General features: G+C 45.9%; 1 protein-coding gene across 1 annotated transcript in view; it reads left to right on the top strand.

The window, feature by feature from the left end:
• The window catches only part of Bphl (biphenyl hydrolase like), a 28,223-nt gene that overhangs the window by 839 nt on the left and 12,563 nt on the right, over nt 1–14,821 (top strand). The window contains exons 3-6 of the mRNA XM_010623058.3: nt 4,921–5,024; nt 7,402–7,568; nt 8,491–8,644; nt 13,674–13,805. Of these exons, the coding sequence (XP_010621360.1) occupies nt 4,921–5,024; nt 7,402–7,568; nt 8,491–8,644; nt 13,674–13,805 (557 nt within the window). The remainder of the gene's footprint in view (nt 1–4,920; nt 5,025–7,401; nt 7,569–8,490; nt 8,645–13,673; nt 13,806–14,821) is intronic.

The following is a 14,821-nucleotide window of genomic DNA, read 5'->3' as shown; positions in this document are numbered from 1 at the left end:
CCTTGTCCCTGCGGGCGGACGGGCGGCTGTGGGGCGCGGGGCTGCCTCCGCCTGCCAGGATTCCGCGGGCGGAGGAGAGAACCCGCAGATAAATGCGGCGCAATCTCGGACTCGCCCTCTGAGCCAAACCCTGTTCTCAGCCCGTCGCTCGGTCAGCTCTTGAAGAGGACAGTTGTCACTCCTGCCCCGTACTTCAGAAACCCGCCGCTTAGCTCTGTGAGCCGATACCCCTCCTCGTACTGGCCACGCTTAGGTCTCGGGCCCCACATTTCCTAAGGGTAATTTTTGTTTGCTGCTCTCGAACTTTAATGTGCAGGAGAATCTCCTCGGGAAACTGAAAATTCAAGTTCCAGACCTCACTCCTAGTGTCTGACGTAGGTGTGTGGAAATGCACAAAATCTGCGTTTTTCTCTTCCTTTTGCTACCCTTTTCAGATTAAACAAACAAAAAGCCCTAGCTAACCTCTGTCCTAGTGTCTTTCAAATGGGTCCCAAGAAATTCTGGCAGAAATTGTGAACAGAGCAGCCTGAAGTTTGCTTTTACACAAACACACACACAAACGTACACAATACATATATGTATTTAACTGTAGGTGGAACCGTTTGATGAGTGACTGGGGGAGGCGATGCCAGAGCGGTACCTAATACTTAGACTTTAGCTAATCTAATGTGGAAACTACTGATTTGAAAACTTAATTTGGAAGAAGATAGGGCAAATCTGAGCAGATTTAAATTTTCATAATGCGATTAACTGAGTTTCATGTTTGGTTTAGGTTTCTTTTATTACATTAGAATTATTAGATTTTTCATTACAGATGGAAAAACATGTCAGTGCTACAGCTTTGTTAAGCTTTATTGAGTTTCAGCAGTGAAACTGGGCATTTTATTCAGTTTCCTGTTTACAGAAAGGGATTAAGATAAGGTTACTGTTCTTAACACCGCAGTTGTGTAGGTTGATCGTTGTTGGAAGGCCGTGTTTTTCGAGGCACTGTAGACTGGTCTGGCTAAAGTATCTCTGAACAACAAGCTCCTCTGGATTTTGTCCTGCTGTTTAATAAATGTGGTTGCAAATTAGTATGTCTTGTAACCTGAGAAAACGGTCAGTGAGTGGGTACTAGTTCATTCTAAAACAAGGCCGCAGCTCCATTCGAGTGGGTAAAAGCATTCCTGTAAAATGTTTGTGCCTGATAATATGCACCTGTCATCCCAGCGCTGCAGAGGCTGAGGCAGGAGGATGGCTACCAGTTTGAGGCCAGCCTGGGCTATACATATAGAGAGTTTGAGGTCATCGTAAACTATGCAATGAGACCCTGTCTCAAAAAAAAAAAAAAATTTTTTTTGTTTCAAAACAGCCAGCATCTAAGCTACAACTGAGTTGTATATTGAAAACTTGGGTGTAAGCCTGTTATTTGGAACTTTGATCCTTTTCCTGTTTCATAATCTCTAAGAGGAATTGTACCTAGGTTAGGTCAAAAAGTCTTTGCTACCCGGTATAGTATATTGTGTACAGTTACAATATTAATAATTTACAGAACCTAATAATCTGCCAAAGAAAAGTATTTTTCAAGTTCAGCCCTGGGGCACTCTGTGGAAATATCAGATCCCATCCTCCCAGATGCCTGCCACCATCTCTGTTGCGGTGCTACTGAATGTGGCCCCCAGGGCTAAGCCCCACCCGGGTAGGCACAAAGCCACTGTGAAATTAGAAAGCTTGGCCTCTGGAGTCCAGTAGCACTACCACTCTCTAGCTGTGTGACTCCCTTCTCTCAGCCTTCTTTCTTGTAGTTTGTAAAGATTTGAAACATTGTAAAAGGCCTGCTACATAAGTACTAAGTAATTATCGTTATTAATGACACAAACAAGAATACCATATTAAAAGGAGTAAGAATAAGTCATCATAATTCATGTGAATTCAAGCCTTCAGGTTCCTAATACTTTATTATAGCTAATACTTACTTTATAAGAAATAGCTGAGGGCTGGGGATGTAGCTCAGTGGCACCATGCTTGCCTAGCAAACACAAGGTCCTGAGTTCGTTTCCTGGTGGTACCAGAAAAAAATAAATAGCTGAATATAAATGATGAGGATTTTGAAAGAGGGATCTTATTAAGTCACCTCCATTTTTATCTCAAAGCAAAGTGCTGAGGCTGTGGTGCCAGACCCTCAGGTGATCAACCTAGCCTGGCCAAATGCAAGCAGTGTGACTAGACAAATTACCTGTCCTCACATTCCTCAGTGGTAAAATTAGGTTAAGTATGATGTGTACCACAGAGTGAAATGAGTAACATAAATAAAACTCAGCAGCCAGATCTCTGACACAAAGTAACAAAGGCTGCAATTGGTTTAATTGTTGGCTCCAAGCTGTGGTATCTTCCTCCCTGGGCCCTCAACCTCCTTAAAGGAAGCAGTCATCCCCTGGTACAGTTGCAGTGTTCCTTGCCATCTTCCTTTGCAGCAGATTGCCAGTCTGGCCTCCCAGAGAGGGAGTCGAGACCAGCACAGGGTAGGAAGGCTGCTTTTAGGGGAGACGCACTAGTCATTCTCAATCTCGGTTGCCTATTAGAATTTTCCAAGGAAATTAAAAAACGCACATGCCTGGTTTCTGCCCCAGAGGGTTTGACTAAGTGTAACTTGGGCATCAGATTCAGATGTGATTCAAGTACCATGGACATGTTAGGGTTGCTCGAGGCCTGGTCTTGGCCTGACTTTCTTACAGTACACATACAACTGTTGGTCCCAGGCCTGACTGACTGCTCTAAGAGGCCACTTGATAAGTTGGAGCAGAGGTGCTGTCTGTACTCCTTTCATTTATCTTGTATTTCTGGGAAAATAAATCAGCATTCAAAAACTTGTATCTTTCAAAATAAACCTTTTTCTTGTGTTTGAAGTTCATTTGCTTTTGGTCATAAGTCCTCTGTCTTTCTCTCCCGCTGGGAGACTCAGGGCAGGTTTTCATCAGACGCTGTTCCCCAGCTGATGTCTGATGTGACTGCTGGTACCTCTGGCGTGACAGCACACAGGATGTTGACAACAAAGCACTTGCCCCCCCCCCAGCCTCACTGCAGAACCCTTCACTGTTTGGTCCCAACTCCAGTTCTGTCTCCACACTCCTGGGAGGCTGAGCACTGGCTTGTCCCACTGCGTCCCTTGGTAGGGATGTGCCCTCCCCATCACATCCTTTGTTTAGAACTTTAGCCACCTGTGGACTTTTATCTCAAATGCTGCTTTTGCTCTCTCCTCAGCTACCTCTACCCACCCCAGTGCTGTCTGTCTCTGCCTCTCCTCTAAGGCACCTTCCAAGTCTTCTGCCTTTGAAAATCCTTCCTGGTGTTGAGTTCCCTTTCTGCTAAACCTTGGGCTGCTTGGTTTGGTCTCCACATTCCTTGTGGGCAACCAAGAGGATATGGGAAGATGATGACTAGACAAAAAGAAATATAGAATAGGAAGTCATAACAAATACAGCCAAATTCGAGAAGTCAGGGTTTTACAGAAGCGTCTTGGGAATGAGCACAGAAGCCAGTGGAAAGAATCACAGATGAGCCAGTGCCCGGGGAGATGGAGAGTTGTGAGAACTCTAGGCCTCAGTCCTGCAGACTGACAGGCTCTGCACAATGAAAAGGATAGTTCCCTATTACACAGCTCCTCATGGGGCAAAATGACTTACAAGCGTGTTCACTCTGCCTCGCCTTTGGGGCCCCAAGTAATAAAGGCCAGTGATGGCACTGTGTCTTTTACTGCTAATAAGGCCTGTGAATGCTAGTCAGCTCTGCCCAGGGAGTGACTTCATTTAATTCAGTAAATGCAGGAAATACTGGGAAGAGCTTCCCCAAGGGGCCCAGCCCAGCTGCCTCAAGTGCTTTTCTCAGTGTGCAGCCCTCCCTGAGCTTTCAGAGCAATCCTATGTGGCTTTTAGTCCCTCCCCCAGATGGTGAACAAAGCAGAAATACTGATAAACAAGCATTTGTTGAACAAATCTTTATTTATAGACTCCATTTATTTGCTTCTCTGTCTTGCTCCTAAGATATCTACAGCCATCCTAACAATAAAAATGAACTCTCCAAAGAATAGGATGTTAATAAATTGACAGAGTTGATTGTCTTTGTTATTGCTCTTCTAATAGGATTTCTGTAGATAATGTCTACACGTCAGGCCTTCTTCTCAGTTTTGTCTTACAGATTTCTAAAAATTAAACTTCCAAATTTTACGTGTTAGGATGCAGTGTACTAGTGTTCAGCCCATTTTTTTTCTGCATTCTTTATTTAAAGTCTGCAAATCAAATGAAACCAAAAAAGAAACAAGACCTTGTTTTCTCACATGTGCTACATTTCAGTAATCATTTTGACCAAGAGAAGAGGTAAGGCTAGGGAGAATGTAAAACAGAAAGGAAGTTAGTATTTGGTGTAAACCCTGATGCCCATGCTAGAAGAGGAGCGAGTGGTTCCTCCAGCATCTGTCCTGGCAGCGTGGCAGCCATGTCCGTTGCACATGTCCCTTGGTCACCTGCCTGCCACTTGGTGGGGAGCTGCTGTATGGGGGTGCCCTGGACAGTCTGTTCTGGAGCTTCCGGAAGGACAGCTGAGGAGAGGTTAACGAGGACCCTGTGGGGCACACACGTCCCTCGGCAGGGCAGACACTGGCAGCATCTCTGTCTTGTGCTACGCAGAGTCCAGGTAGGTGCTGGATTGTGGAGCAGTTATGGGCGTGGCTGCTTTACGGTCACCAGCATCATATTTACAATCTGCTAAGAAAGGAGCAAACTCGTGTCACTGTTTAGGGTTGGAGACAGGTACACGAAAATAACCCACAAAGCCTGCAGGATGCTGGAGCTGACTCATGCATGCACAGTGGCTGTCTTGTCATGTTGAAAGGATAAACTTGGCATGTTAAATAAGTAATAATAGGGATTTTTTTTTTTCTTCCAGCACCTCAGTAAATTCTGGCAAAATAGCTGTGAATGGCGTTCACCTACATTACCAGAGAACTGGAGAGGGCGAACACCCAGTCCTGCTGCTTCCCGGGATGCTGGGTCTGGACATATTTAATGGATGCTCTTTTTGCTTGCTCTCTAACTTCTAACACATCACGGTGGTAGATGCGAAATATTGATCGTTAATTTGACAGAATATTTTCAAGAATGTTTGCTGCAGTCAAACTTGAGAAAAGTAGATAACTTTTTGCTGTATATGTTTTTAATTCCACTAAGTGCCCAGTTTTTCTCGTGGGAGTACACTGTAAAACCATGGTTGCCTACGCTTTGGGAGAGCAGCGGGTCCAGGGAAAGGGTGAGGGAAGAGTATTTGAAGGAAGGTGAGTAGGTGAACAGCCATCCTAGTTTGCCTGGTATCAGGGATTTTCCAAGATGTGGGACTTGCACTGCTAAAACCGGGATGGATTGTTTACTGTTGTGGTTGATCCTTTCGATTAAAATAAGAGGCAAGGAGACAAATTTAACATCTTTTAAGGGACAAAATGAGGCTAACGTATCACCCTGGTTGCTGTGTGGGGCCTCTATAGTAAAGCCCACTGGCTCTCAGCCTCATGAGAAGTTCAGGGAAAATTTACGGTGACCCGAGGACATGCAAATTTTAGTTTTAAGGAGGTTAGCATTGTTGCTTTCTTTTTTATTTAAATAATCCCTATATGTACTCATTTCCTGGTGATTTGTTTCTCTCTAGGAATAGGAAAGTGCTAAAAGTTTTCATTTAATTTATGGTTGTACTTGGCCCAGCCTCAGCTAATGTGGGCCCACTGTGCAGATAGTATTTAGTACCTTTTCCATTAAGTTATGATGAAGGATAACTTTTACTCCAATTGCCAAGGTCATCTGTAAGGACAATTTACCAGGCCAGATTTCCATTCTTGCATTATCACAGTCATTGACCAGGTCTAAAACCTGCCCCTCTAGGGTCATTCCCCACAGATGTCCCTCCAGCATAGGGATGCAAAAGAAGCCCACATGCTAGCAGTAGACACAGGCTGGAGGGCCACCGATTACCTCTGGGGTTGGATTGCCTGCGTGACTTACCTAATCTTAAGAAAGGAACATCTTGGCAGGGAGAATGATCAACCTTGATAATGGCAAGTGATCCTCCATCTTCTAGAAATATATTTTCTATTACAGCTCTGCATTGTGATAGAAAAATATAAATGTTTAAACTTTAAAATGTGTTATAATAAAAGATTCATTGCCATGAATCCTTAAAATACTCCCCTTTGCTTTGAATTTATCCTGTCATTCTTGCCCCTTGCTGAAGCAGGTCTGGAAATCCTCTTTCATGAATGTCTTTCATTGTGCTCTGATGGCTGCCTTGATATGCTGAATTAATTTAAGACGTACCTTTTATGGTCATTTGGACTTTAAGGAAGAGCCAAAAGTTGCATGGTACCAGATCCTGTGAGTAAGGCTGATAAGGACTCACTGTCACCTTTTTCAAGCCTGCCTTTCTGTTGGATGGCACTCGGCAGCAATAGTCGTATTTTTTATCACACCTCATAAAGATACTCATGAAGAGGACTTTGAGAATTGCTTCAGGAAGAAAGTGGCAGGAACAGTAGGATAAATGTGTTAGAAGCAGCAAGGGAAATGTGTTGAGGGGGGGTTCGTGGCAGTGTGTCTTTTATTATAATAATTTTTAAAATGTAAACATTCACTGTAGTTTGACCACACTGCATAGCTGATTGGGCAAGGTGTTCAGTATTCACTTGCAGCCTCAGAAATCGAGCAGCTTTCCTGGAAAATGCTTACCTGGCCTGTGGGGCTGTCCTTCCACACTGCAGTGGGGTGACCACACCACCACCCACCAAGGCTGGTCACGCTGCCTGTGACTCAACGCAGTTCTGCTCATTAGCGGAGGCTCTTTTGTATTATTTTAATGAGACAACTAGTTTATCTCATGTACCCCTTTTCAGTGATTTTTAATTATAACTACAAAATAAAATTTTCAGGGCTATTCAGATTAGCTCAGTTTTTAAATTTTAGAATTCTCCTTTGAATAACTTGAACCAAATCTAATAAATTTGTTTATAGATGTTATTGGGATTTATTTCATTTGAAAATCATTTATTTTTTAAAACCCCCCAGAAGCATAGTGTATAGGTAAGTTTGTTTATACAGTTTCATTGATTCTTTAAAAATGAGAGTGGGGATAAGAAGAGGCATGCAAGTCAGAATACCACGCAGGTCAAAGGACCCCTGTCCTTTTCAAAAGAGCCACTAGGGGGCGGTCGGAGGCAGGGCTGAGGTCTCGGTTCCTCTTCAACCCAGTCTGCTAGGCTGATTCACCTCTGAATGGCCACCTCTGAGTAGACACAACTTTAAGATTATTGCTGCTTCTGTTTTTACTCTGATGTGTTTGATACAGTGAAAGCATTCACCAGAGATAACCAAAAGTGTCTGTTTTCAGGAAGTGGAGAGACAGATTTTGTACCCCAACTTAAGAGCCTAAGCAAGAAGCTCTTCACAGTGGTTGCCTGGGATCCTCGAGGATATGGGCATTCCAGGCCCCCAGACCGAGATTTCCCGCTGGACTTCTTTGAAAGAGATGCAAAAGATGCAGTGGATTTGATGAAGGTGGGTATCACAGAAGGCACAGGAGGATAGCAGGGCACCTCTTCATTTATTTTGTTTAATTGTTGTTCTTTCTCTCTAGCCAGGTGATACCACATGACTCCCATCACATGGGAGCGCAGGGCACATTCTGTTGTTTGTGGATACTTCAGGTCTGATTTTTTGCTGTAGTGGATATACTGAGCCTGTCTCCTGGAACGTGTGTGAGAGTTGCATAGAACTTAGGAGACAGTGTGCTGGATTGTAGAAAAGGCAAATATTCTCTTAAAGACAGTGCCAACCTATTATCCATAGTAGTTCCTCCATTGTATAATCCCAGCGGAAAATCTGTGGGAGTAATATCTGTTCATTCCTTAACTTTTATTCTGTTTCTGTTCGGAGGAAGCATCTCCCAGATGTCGTCTTTGTCCATTCTCTGTGCTACATACATTTTCAGGTCCCAGGGGCTTACACAGCTTCCCTGTGATGCCATTCTCTTCCAACCTGTCTCCGGCCAGCTCTTCCCACAGCTGCGGTCAGTGGCTTTACCGGATGCCTTACTTCATTCCCCCAGGAAATCTGCAGTCCCTCTCTGAGCTGCATACTTGCTCCCAAAGCCCTGGCCAGGCACACAGACGTGCACAGGTGTAGCCACAATTTGTCGTGTCCAAGTACAGGTAATCACTGGATGTTTCACCTAAGCAGAAGACAGAGTTCCCTCAGCAGTCAGCCAGTGCTGTGTACTCAACTTCCTGTAACAGCTGCGTTTCTGTCAGAGCTCAGTGAGAGGGAGCACTATGTTTTCTGTGGTGTGGTGATCACGACTTTTCCTTTATTACTGACACTAGCCCAGGCCCGGGCCTGCACCGATTCCAGGCATTACCGACTTGCGGCCAGACAGAGGAGCACTGGGACTGAGCCACGTGTTTCATCATATTTGTCACAGGCGCTGAACTTTAAGAAGGTCTCCCTGCTGGGGTGGAGTGACGGTGGCATAACCGCTCTCATCGCTGCTGCCAAATACCCATCCTACATCAGCAAGATGGTGATTTGGGGGGCAAATGCCTACGTCACTGATGAGGATGAAAGGATCTATCAGGGTAGGTTCTGCCCCCGTGCTAGCGGGAGGTCGGGTACCTTGATGTGCTGACAAGCTCCTGACTGAGTTCTCAGAAAAGCAGTTCAGTTTAACCAGTCTGTCTATTTCCAGGAAGCTTTCTTATTTCCAGAAGCAGAACTCCTGCCACTCAGGAAAGGCTAAGGAAAGGCACGCTCTACGTTGGCTGCCACTGACAGTGAATCGGGGAAGGGGTGGGAAGTTTTACTCATAATCGCATCTGGAGTCAGCCAATGTAAAAGGACTCAAATATGAGCCCTCTGGAAATTCTGTGCTATTTGCATTGTTAAGGTTGCCCCTCAGGCTTCTTTTGCAGAAGTTTGAGGCACGGAGCAGGGGCCGATAAAATGCAACCTATGGGTCACCTGCTTTTGTGAGGTCTGGATGGAAATCAGAGAAGCTAGTTCTGTGAGGCACGGAGACCAAACCTGGGTGGCCACCACCCCCTTCCCATTCCTCTTCCACTCTCGGTTGCTGCCTGGGGCCTGTATGCTAACAACACGCTTGGGTACTGTTGCCAGTGCCTAGGGAAAAGGAGAAGCTGGCCGGAGGCATCTCCCCACCTCCCTCAGGCTGGCAGCGTTTTGTCCCAGGTGTGCTTCCAGCAGCCCCTGTGGGCAGGTCTAGATGGGGCAGGCGTTTCTCCCCTCGTGTCAGTACCTGCACCCAACCTGGAAAGTCACTCTTTCCCTGCACAAAGTTTGCAGCCCATGAAGAGGCTCACTGTCTTCACTGTTCTGTGAAGCCTTAGTAAGCTCTACGGGCAAGCGTCCTGAGTGCTGAGTCTGCTTCAGGGACCAGTCCTGCCTGTCCTCCTACTGTCCTGTGCTAGCACTGGCTCTGTGGCAAGGAAGCCTCTGCTCCTCCTGTGTCTTCCACTTCTGCCCCCTGTACCCTGCTGTCAGCCTGCAGGGGTGGGCAGGGCCTCCTCCGAAGTACCGCCCCTTTTCCTGTGGCTGCTGCCTTACTTCACCGCTTTCCCAGTGCTTCATTGTTTCTGTTCTGATCACTTATTTTCTTCCTTCTGCTTCCTTTGGGTTTCAGTTTGATTTTTCTTTTCCTAGTCCCAAAATAGAAGCTTAGGTTACTGATTTGAGACCTTCTACCAGAAGCATTTAGTGGTATAAATTTTATTCTAAGTGCTGCTACCTGTAGGCTTTCTACAAGTTTGATTATTTGTTTTATTTTGTTTGGTGTTTGAGACAGGGTATCACTGTGTTCAAGCTGGCCTTGAATTCACTATGTAGCCCAGGTTGGTCTCAAATTTGCAGCATCCTCCTGCCTCAGCCTCCTGAGTGCTGGGATTATGGGCATGTGCCACCACGCCCCTACAAGTTTTGATGAGTTGTACTTTAATTTAGATCAGAACATTTTCTAATATCCCTTCAGACTTTCTCTTTCAACCATAGTTTTTTAGAAGTGTATTATCTAATTTCCAAATACTTGAGGTTTTCTGGATATTTTTATGCTATTGGTACCTGATTTAATTCCATTAGATTTAGAAACCATACTCTGTGAATTCAATTCATGGAGGTTTATTAAAGGTTTGTTCTGTACTCCAGAACATGGCCTGCCTGGATCTGAAACCGAGTCCTTTGGTTCCTGGCCTCTCCCGTCCGTCACCTGCTCACTGTTCTTCAGGTCCTGGCCCATAGCCACCTGGCGTGTGAGCCTGAGTCTGAGGTACCTCTTGGGGCTCAGCCTCCTCTTCCCTCTCCACTGAACTCAGACTGCATTCTGCTGCTGCTGGACCCAGGGTCCTCTCTGCTCTTCACCAACCCTGCTTTTCCCACAGCTGCGATCAGTGGCTTTACCAGATGCCTTACTTCATTCCCCCAAGTCCTTCCCTCTCACAGTCTTTTGTCCTCATAGGCAAGAATCCTTCATGAGGCAGTGAATGAGCTTCATCGTGGCCACGATGGATAGCAGAAAGCATGCTGTCTGTATTTACAGGGTGCGGTGCCATCTGTGGTATCAAGCATCCTGGGGGCGTCTCGAATGTGTCATCTGTTGTGTGTAAGGGGTCACCGTGTAAGTTCCTCCCTGGATTATGAGTGTTCGGAAGGCAGAGACCTGGACTGGCCCAGGCTGTGTCAGTGGGAACTGATGCATGGCAGCTTTCACGTGGCCCATGGCGTGTTCATGAACCGATGATGCGCAAGCGAGTTCTCTTCTTTGCCGTCCCAGGACTCAGAAAGAGAATTGTGTCTGATTCTTTGGGATCCAAATGAGTTCTGTTTTAGATCAGCAAACACTTTGATTCAAATGATTATTCTGAGATCTTCAACATGAAACATAATTACCACTTAATTTTTGGCAGTAATTATGTTTTGGGGCAAAACTGGCTTCTTCTTGAAATAAATTAGCTGAAGTAAATATGTAAATACAAAGAGTATTTTTGAGTGCATGTTCCATGCCAGGCACTGTTGAGGAAGCCACAGCGCTGTTTGCTCTGCAATGAGGTAGGATCTCTGGCTCTGTGTTGCAGAGTGAGTTAGGGCATAGCTGGGCTTGCCCAGGCAGGACCCTTGACCACTGTGCCTGATGTGCACATCTGGCTCACTGGCTCACATCTGCTCCTGGCTTTCCTGCCCCTGCAGACTTAGATGCCACTTCCTGAGAGAGTCTGAAGGCTCGCCCTGCACATGACATCCCTACAGATAACTCTCTCCCTCCCGCCTTTACTTCGTGAGTTTGTTACAAGGATCTCTTGCTATTCCACTGTGACAGCTTGAGATTTCAGCAAGAAAAGTGTCTTCACGTTAAACGTGGGTCATTTGGTTCTTAAAGGGTCTGGACCTTTGCACCCCAGGGAACTTTTCTTTCTAATTGATTTTCTACTATGATAGTTACAAGTAAAACCATGTGACATACATGAAGCAGGACATCCTTGAACCCAGCCTGGAGTGTGTGGTTGACCACTGCTGATGCCCTTGTGTGCTTCCTTCCAATTCACCCCCAGCCTCCAGCTGAGCCTTGTGAATCCACTCTGTGCCTTTGAGAAAACCATCCTGTAATGTGCTCTTACATTCCTAAGCAGTGCACAATCTGACTTCTCTTCAAGCTTCACAGAAGTGGCTTCATCCTGAATCATTGTCTCTGACTTGCCTTTTTCATAGCATCTTGAATCTCAGATCCATTCGTGATGTTGCTTGAAGTTGCCAGGCATGTGCTGTATTCTGGAACAGTGGGACACTCTTGCCAGCGGGTAACTGGTTTATCTCCCGTGTTGCTGCACAGCTCACCCTACTGTCTCCAGGCCCAGCAGCAGCAGTCTTCAGGGTGTGAGCCCGCAAGTGACACTGCTGAGGGTCAAGTGCTCAGACACAATGTTACAGGTGGTGGGCGAACTGTCACTCGTTACCTGAAAAGAAACAATTGAGCCTGAGCTCAGAAGGCTGGCACTTGCTCCTCTTCCCTGGAGTCCTCCCTAAGCCCACTCTGTGCTCTCACAGACACTGCAGCACTTTCCTCGATCCAGTTCCTTACTCCGTCTCCATCCAGGCATCAGGACTTGGTGTCATGAAAGATCTAGGTTTTCCAGGGCAAGAGTGCCAGGGTACAGCTGCCAGAGCGGCCCTTTCATGGTTTGGGAGGGAGGTTCTAGGAATCCAGCCTCGGGTCTCAGACACACACACTGTCTTATCACTGAGCAACCCCATCAGTCCCTCTGGAGGAAATGTTTTACTGGCTTTCTCCACACTGTCTTGCCAGCCTGTCTCTCCTTTACCACTCTCCAACTCCTTTTTCTTCTTCTCGAGCCAACGCATCTTGATTTCCTGGCTGCATCATGCATCTCTGATGTCTTTAGGCTGCTGTGCAAAGCAGTTCAGCCCTTCCTGGTCCTGTAGGCAGCTCACCCCAGCTCACCTCTGAATGTGGAAGCCAGTGCACAGAAGCGAGGGCAGACCCCTCCTATCTCAGGCCCACCCTGATCAGAGGCAGTAATGTAAACAGTGGTTTTCCCTGCATTCAGTGAGTGCATGTTGAGTCCCACTAGGTGCCCACGCTGTCCGGACCCTGGATTGTTTTTGATGCGAGTTCATGTTGTCAGCACGTCTTGTCTCTCAGCTGTGTCCTTTAGCAGCACTGAAAGCTCTCAGCAATATTTATTAAGCTCAAGACCACTAGGGTCTTTATCACAATATTTAAAGAAATAGATAAAAGATTAAGCTGAATAGTTGCGTTTATTTCTTCAGTAGCAGAACTTGTTATTTTATGCATAATTTGCATATGTTTCTCAATGTACCAGAAAAAAACTCCTTTATACATATAGCTTGCCCTCTGTATCGAGGTCCATGAGTTTTGCATCCTGGATTCTGGTAAACATGATGAAAAATATATACCTTTGTACATAATACGTACAGATTTTTCTTCTTGCCCTTGTCCCCCGGTCATACAGTGTAACAAACGCTTCCGTAACATTTAAAGTGTGTGGGTATCATAAGTCAGCTGGCGATGAGCGGCAGCGAATGGAAGATGTGTGCAGGTTCTGCACAGTAGTATGTCACTTTAGAGTAGGGTTTGCACACCCACAGTTTGGATCCCACAGGGGCTCCTGGGACCAGTCCCTCTGGATACTGGTGGAGGACATGGTGCCTAAGCAGTGACCCTGATTAGGGGAATGTTTCCCCTTACCTCCCAGCATTGACATGAAGTGCTCGGTGCAGATTTCATCCATGTGCTGAGTATTTACTGAGGGCCTGTTTCGTGGGAGGCAGAGGCCTCACCACAGATGCGCAGCATGGTGCTGCATGCCCTGAAGGGGAGGCAGACACAGTCACAGATGCAGGAAATGCAGCAGAGCAGGGAGCACCTGGCAGAAGAGCTGGAGAAGAGGGGTTGGGAGGTGGCGGGGATGGTGACATGGAGTGAGCATGCGACACCAGGGAAGGCTGTCCTACCAGATGGACCCACGGATGTGAGGCTCAGAGGTGGCTGGAGCGTGAGGCAGGGGAGATACTCCCTTGGTGTGAGACAGAACCCATCCAGTCCATACTTTTGTTTTTCAGGAATCCGGGATGTTTCTAAATGGAGCGAGAAGGCAAGGAAGCCTCTAGAAGCCCTGTATGGGTATGACTACTTTGCCAAGACCTGTGAAAAGTGGGTTGATGGCATACAGCAGTTTAAGCATCTTCCAGATGGTAGGTTGCACCGACGATTTAGTGATCCCATTGCTGATCAGAGATGATGCTGGGGGCCTCCTTGATGTTCCAGAGTTCCTCAGCAACTCATGAATCCACCCATTGTACAGTGTTCTGTGAACAGAGACCCTAGTTATTGTGCACAATGTGACTTCTTGTATGATAGTCTGCCTTAAACTCAAGACAGGACTCGTGTATGAAGACTCATATTGTTGAGCCTTCACAAGTAGACTATTCTTTTCTCCTCAGTCCTTTGTGTGTATGATGACAAATTAATTCTTTAGAAGCCTCGTTTCTATTTTCTAATTCCAGAATGGGTAATTAGAAAACAGAACAGCCGCCTTGTAGACAATATTTTTTCCTTTTTGTCTGTGCAGCTGTCATCCCACTACACATCTGTTACTAGGACACAAAGAGGAAGTTTTTTGCTCTTCAACCTCAAAAGAAATCTTACGGGGAAGAGAGTTTCAGTTCTTTTCTCATCTTCAGAACCATTTATAGACCTTAGCCATGAACAAGTATCTCTCTTTTTATCTGAAAATTAGTAAGATTTCCACAAACAGTAAGAATTTGTATCTTTAAGAGGAAGTTTGAGTTACAGTGTATTTTTTGTACAGCTATGTTAGCTTTCTATTATAACAAATATTTGAGATGATCAACTTAATACAAGTGCTTTAGTGGACTCACAGTTTTGGAGGCTTCAGTCCATAGTCAGTTGGCTCTGTTATTTGGGGCCTGTGGTAAGGCAATGAGCCATTGTGGGAGCAGGTGGCATAACAGAAAGAGGAAGAGCCTGGTATCCTGCTGCCGTTGATGAGGCCATGCCCCCAGTGACCTGAAGACCTCCCCCAGGGCTCCACTTCTTAAAGGGTCTGCAACCATCTATCAGCACTTCTCCAGAGAGCAAGTGCTCTGCAAATGGGTCTCTGGAAAACACCCAGGACCCAAACCATAGCGAGCCTAGAATCTCTCTATTTTCCTGTTTTGTTTTGTTTTTTTTTTTTTTTTTTTTTTTT

This window comes from Fukomys damarensis, unplaced genomic scaffold (genome assembly GCF_012274545.1).
Source record: "Fukomys damarensis isolate Sample0158 unplaced genomic scaffold, DMR_v1.0_HiC HiC_scaffold_10, whole genome shotgun sequence".
Classification (NCBI taxonomy): Eukaryota; Metazoa; Chordata; class Mammalia; order Rodentia; family Bathyergidae; genus Fukomys; species Fukomys damarensis.
This window is presented reverse-complemented; position numbering and strand designations above follow the sequence as displayed.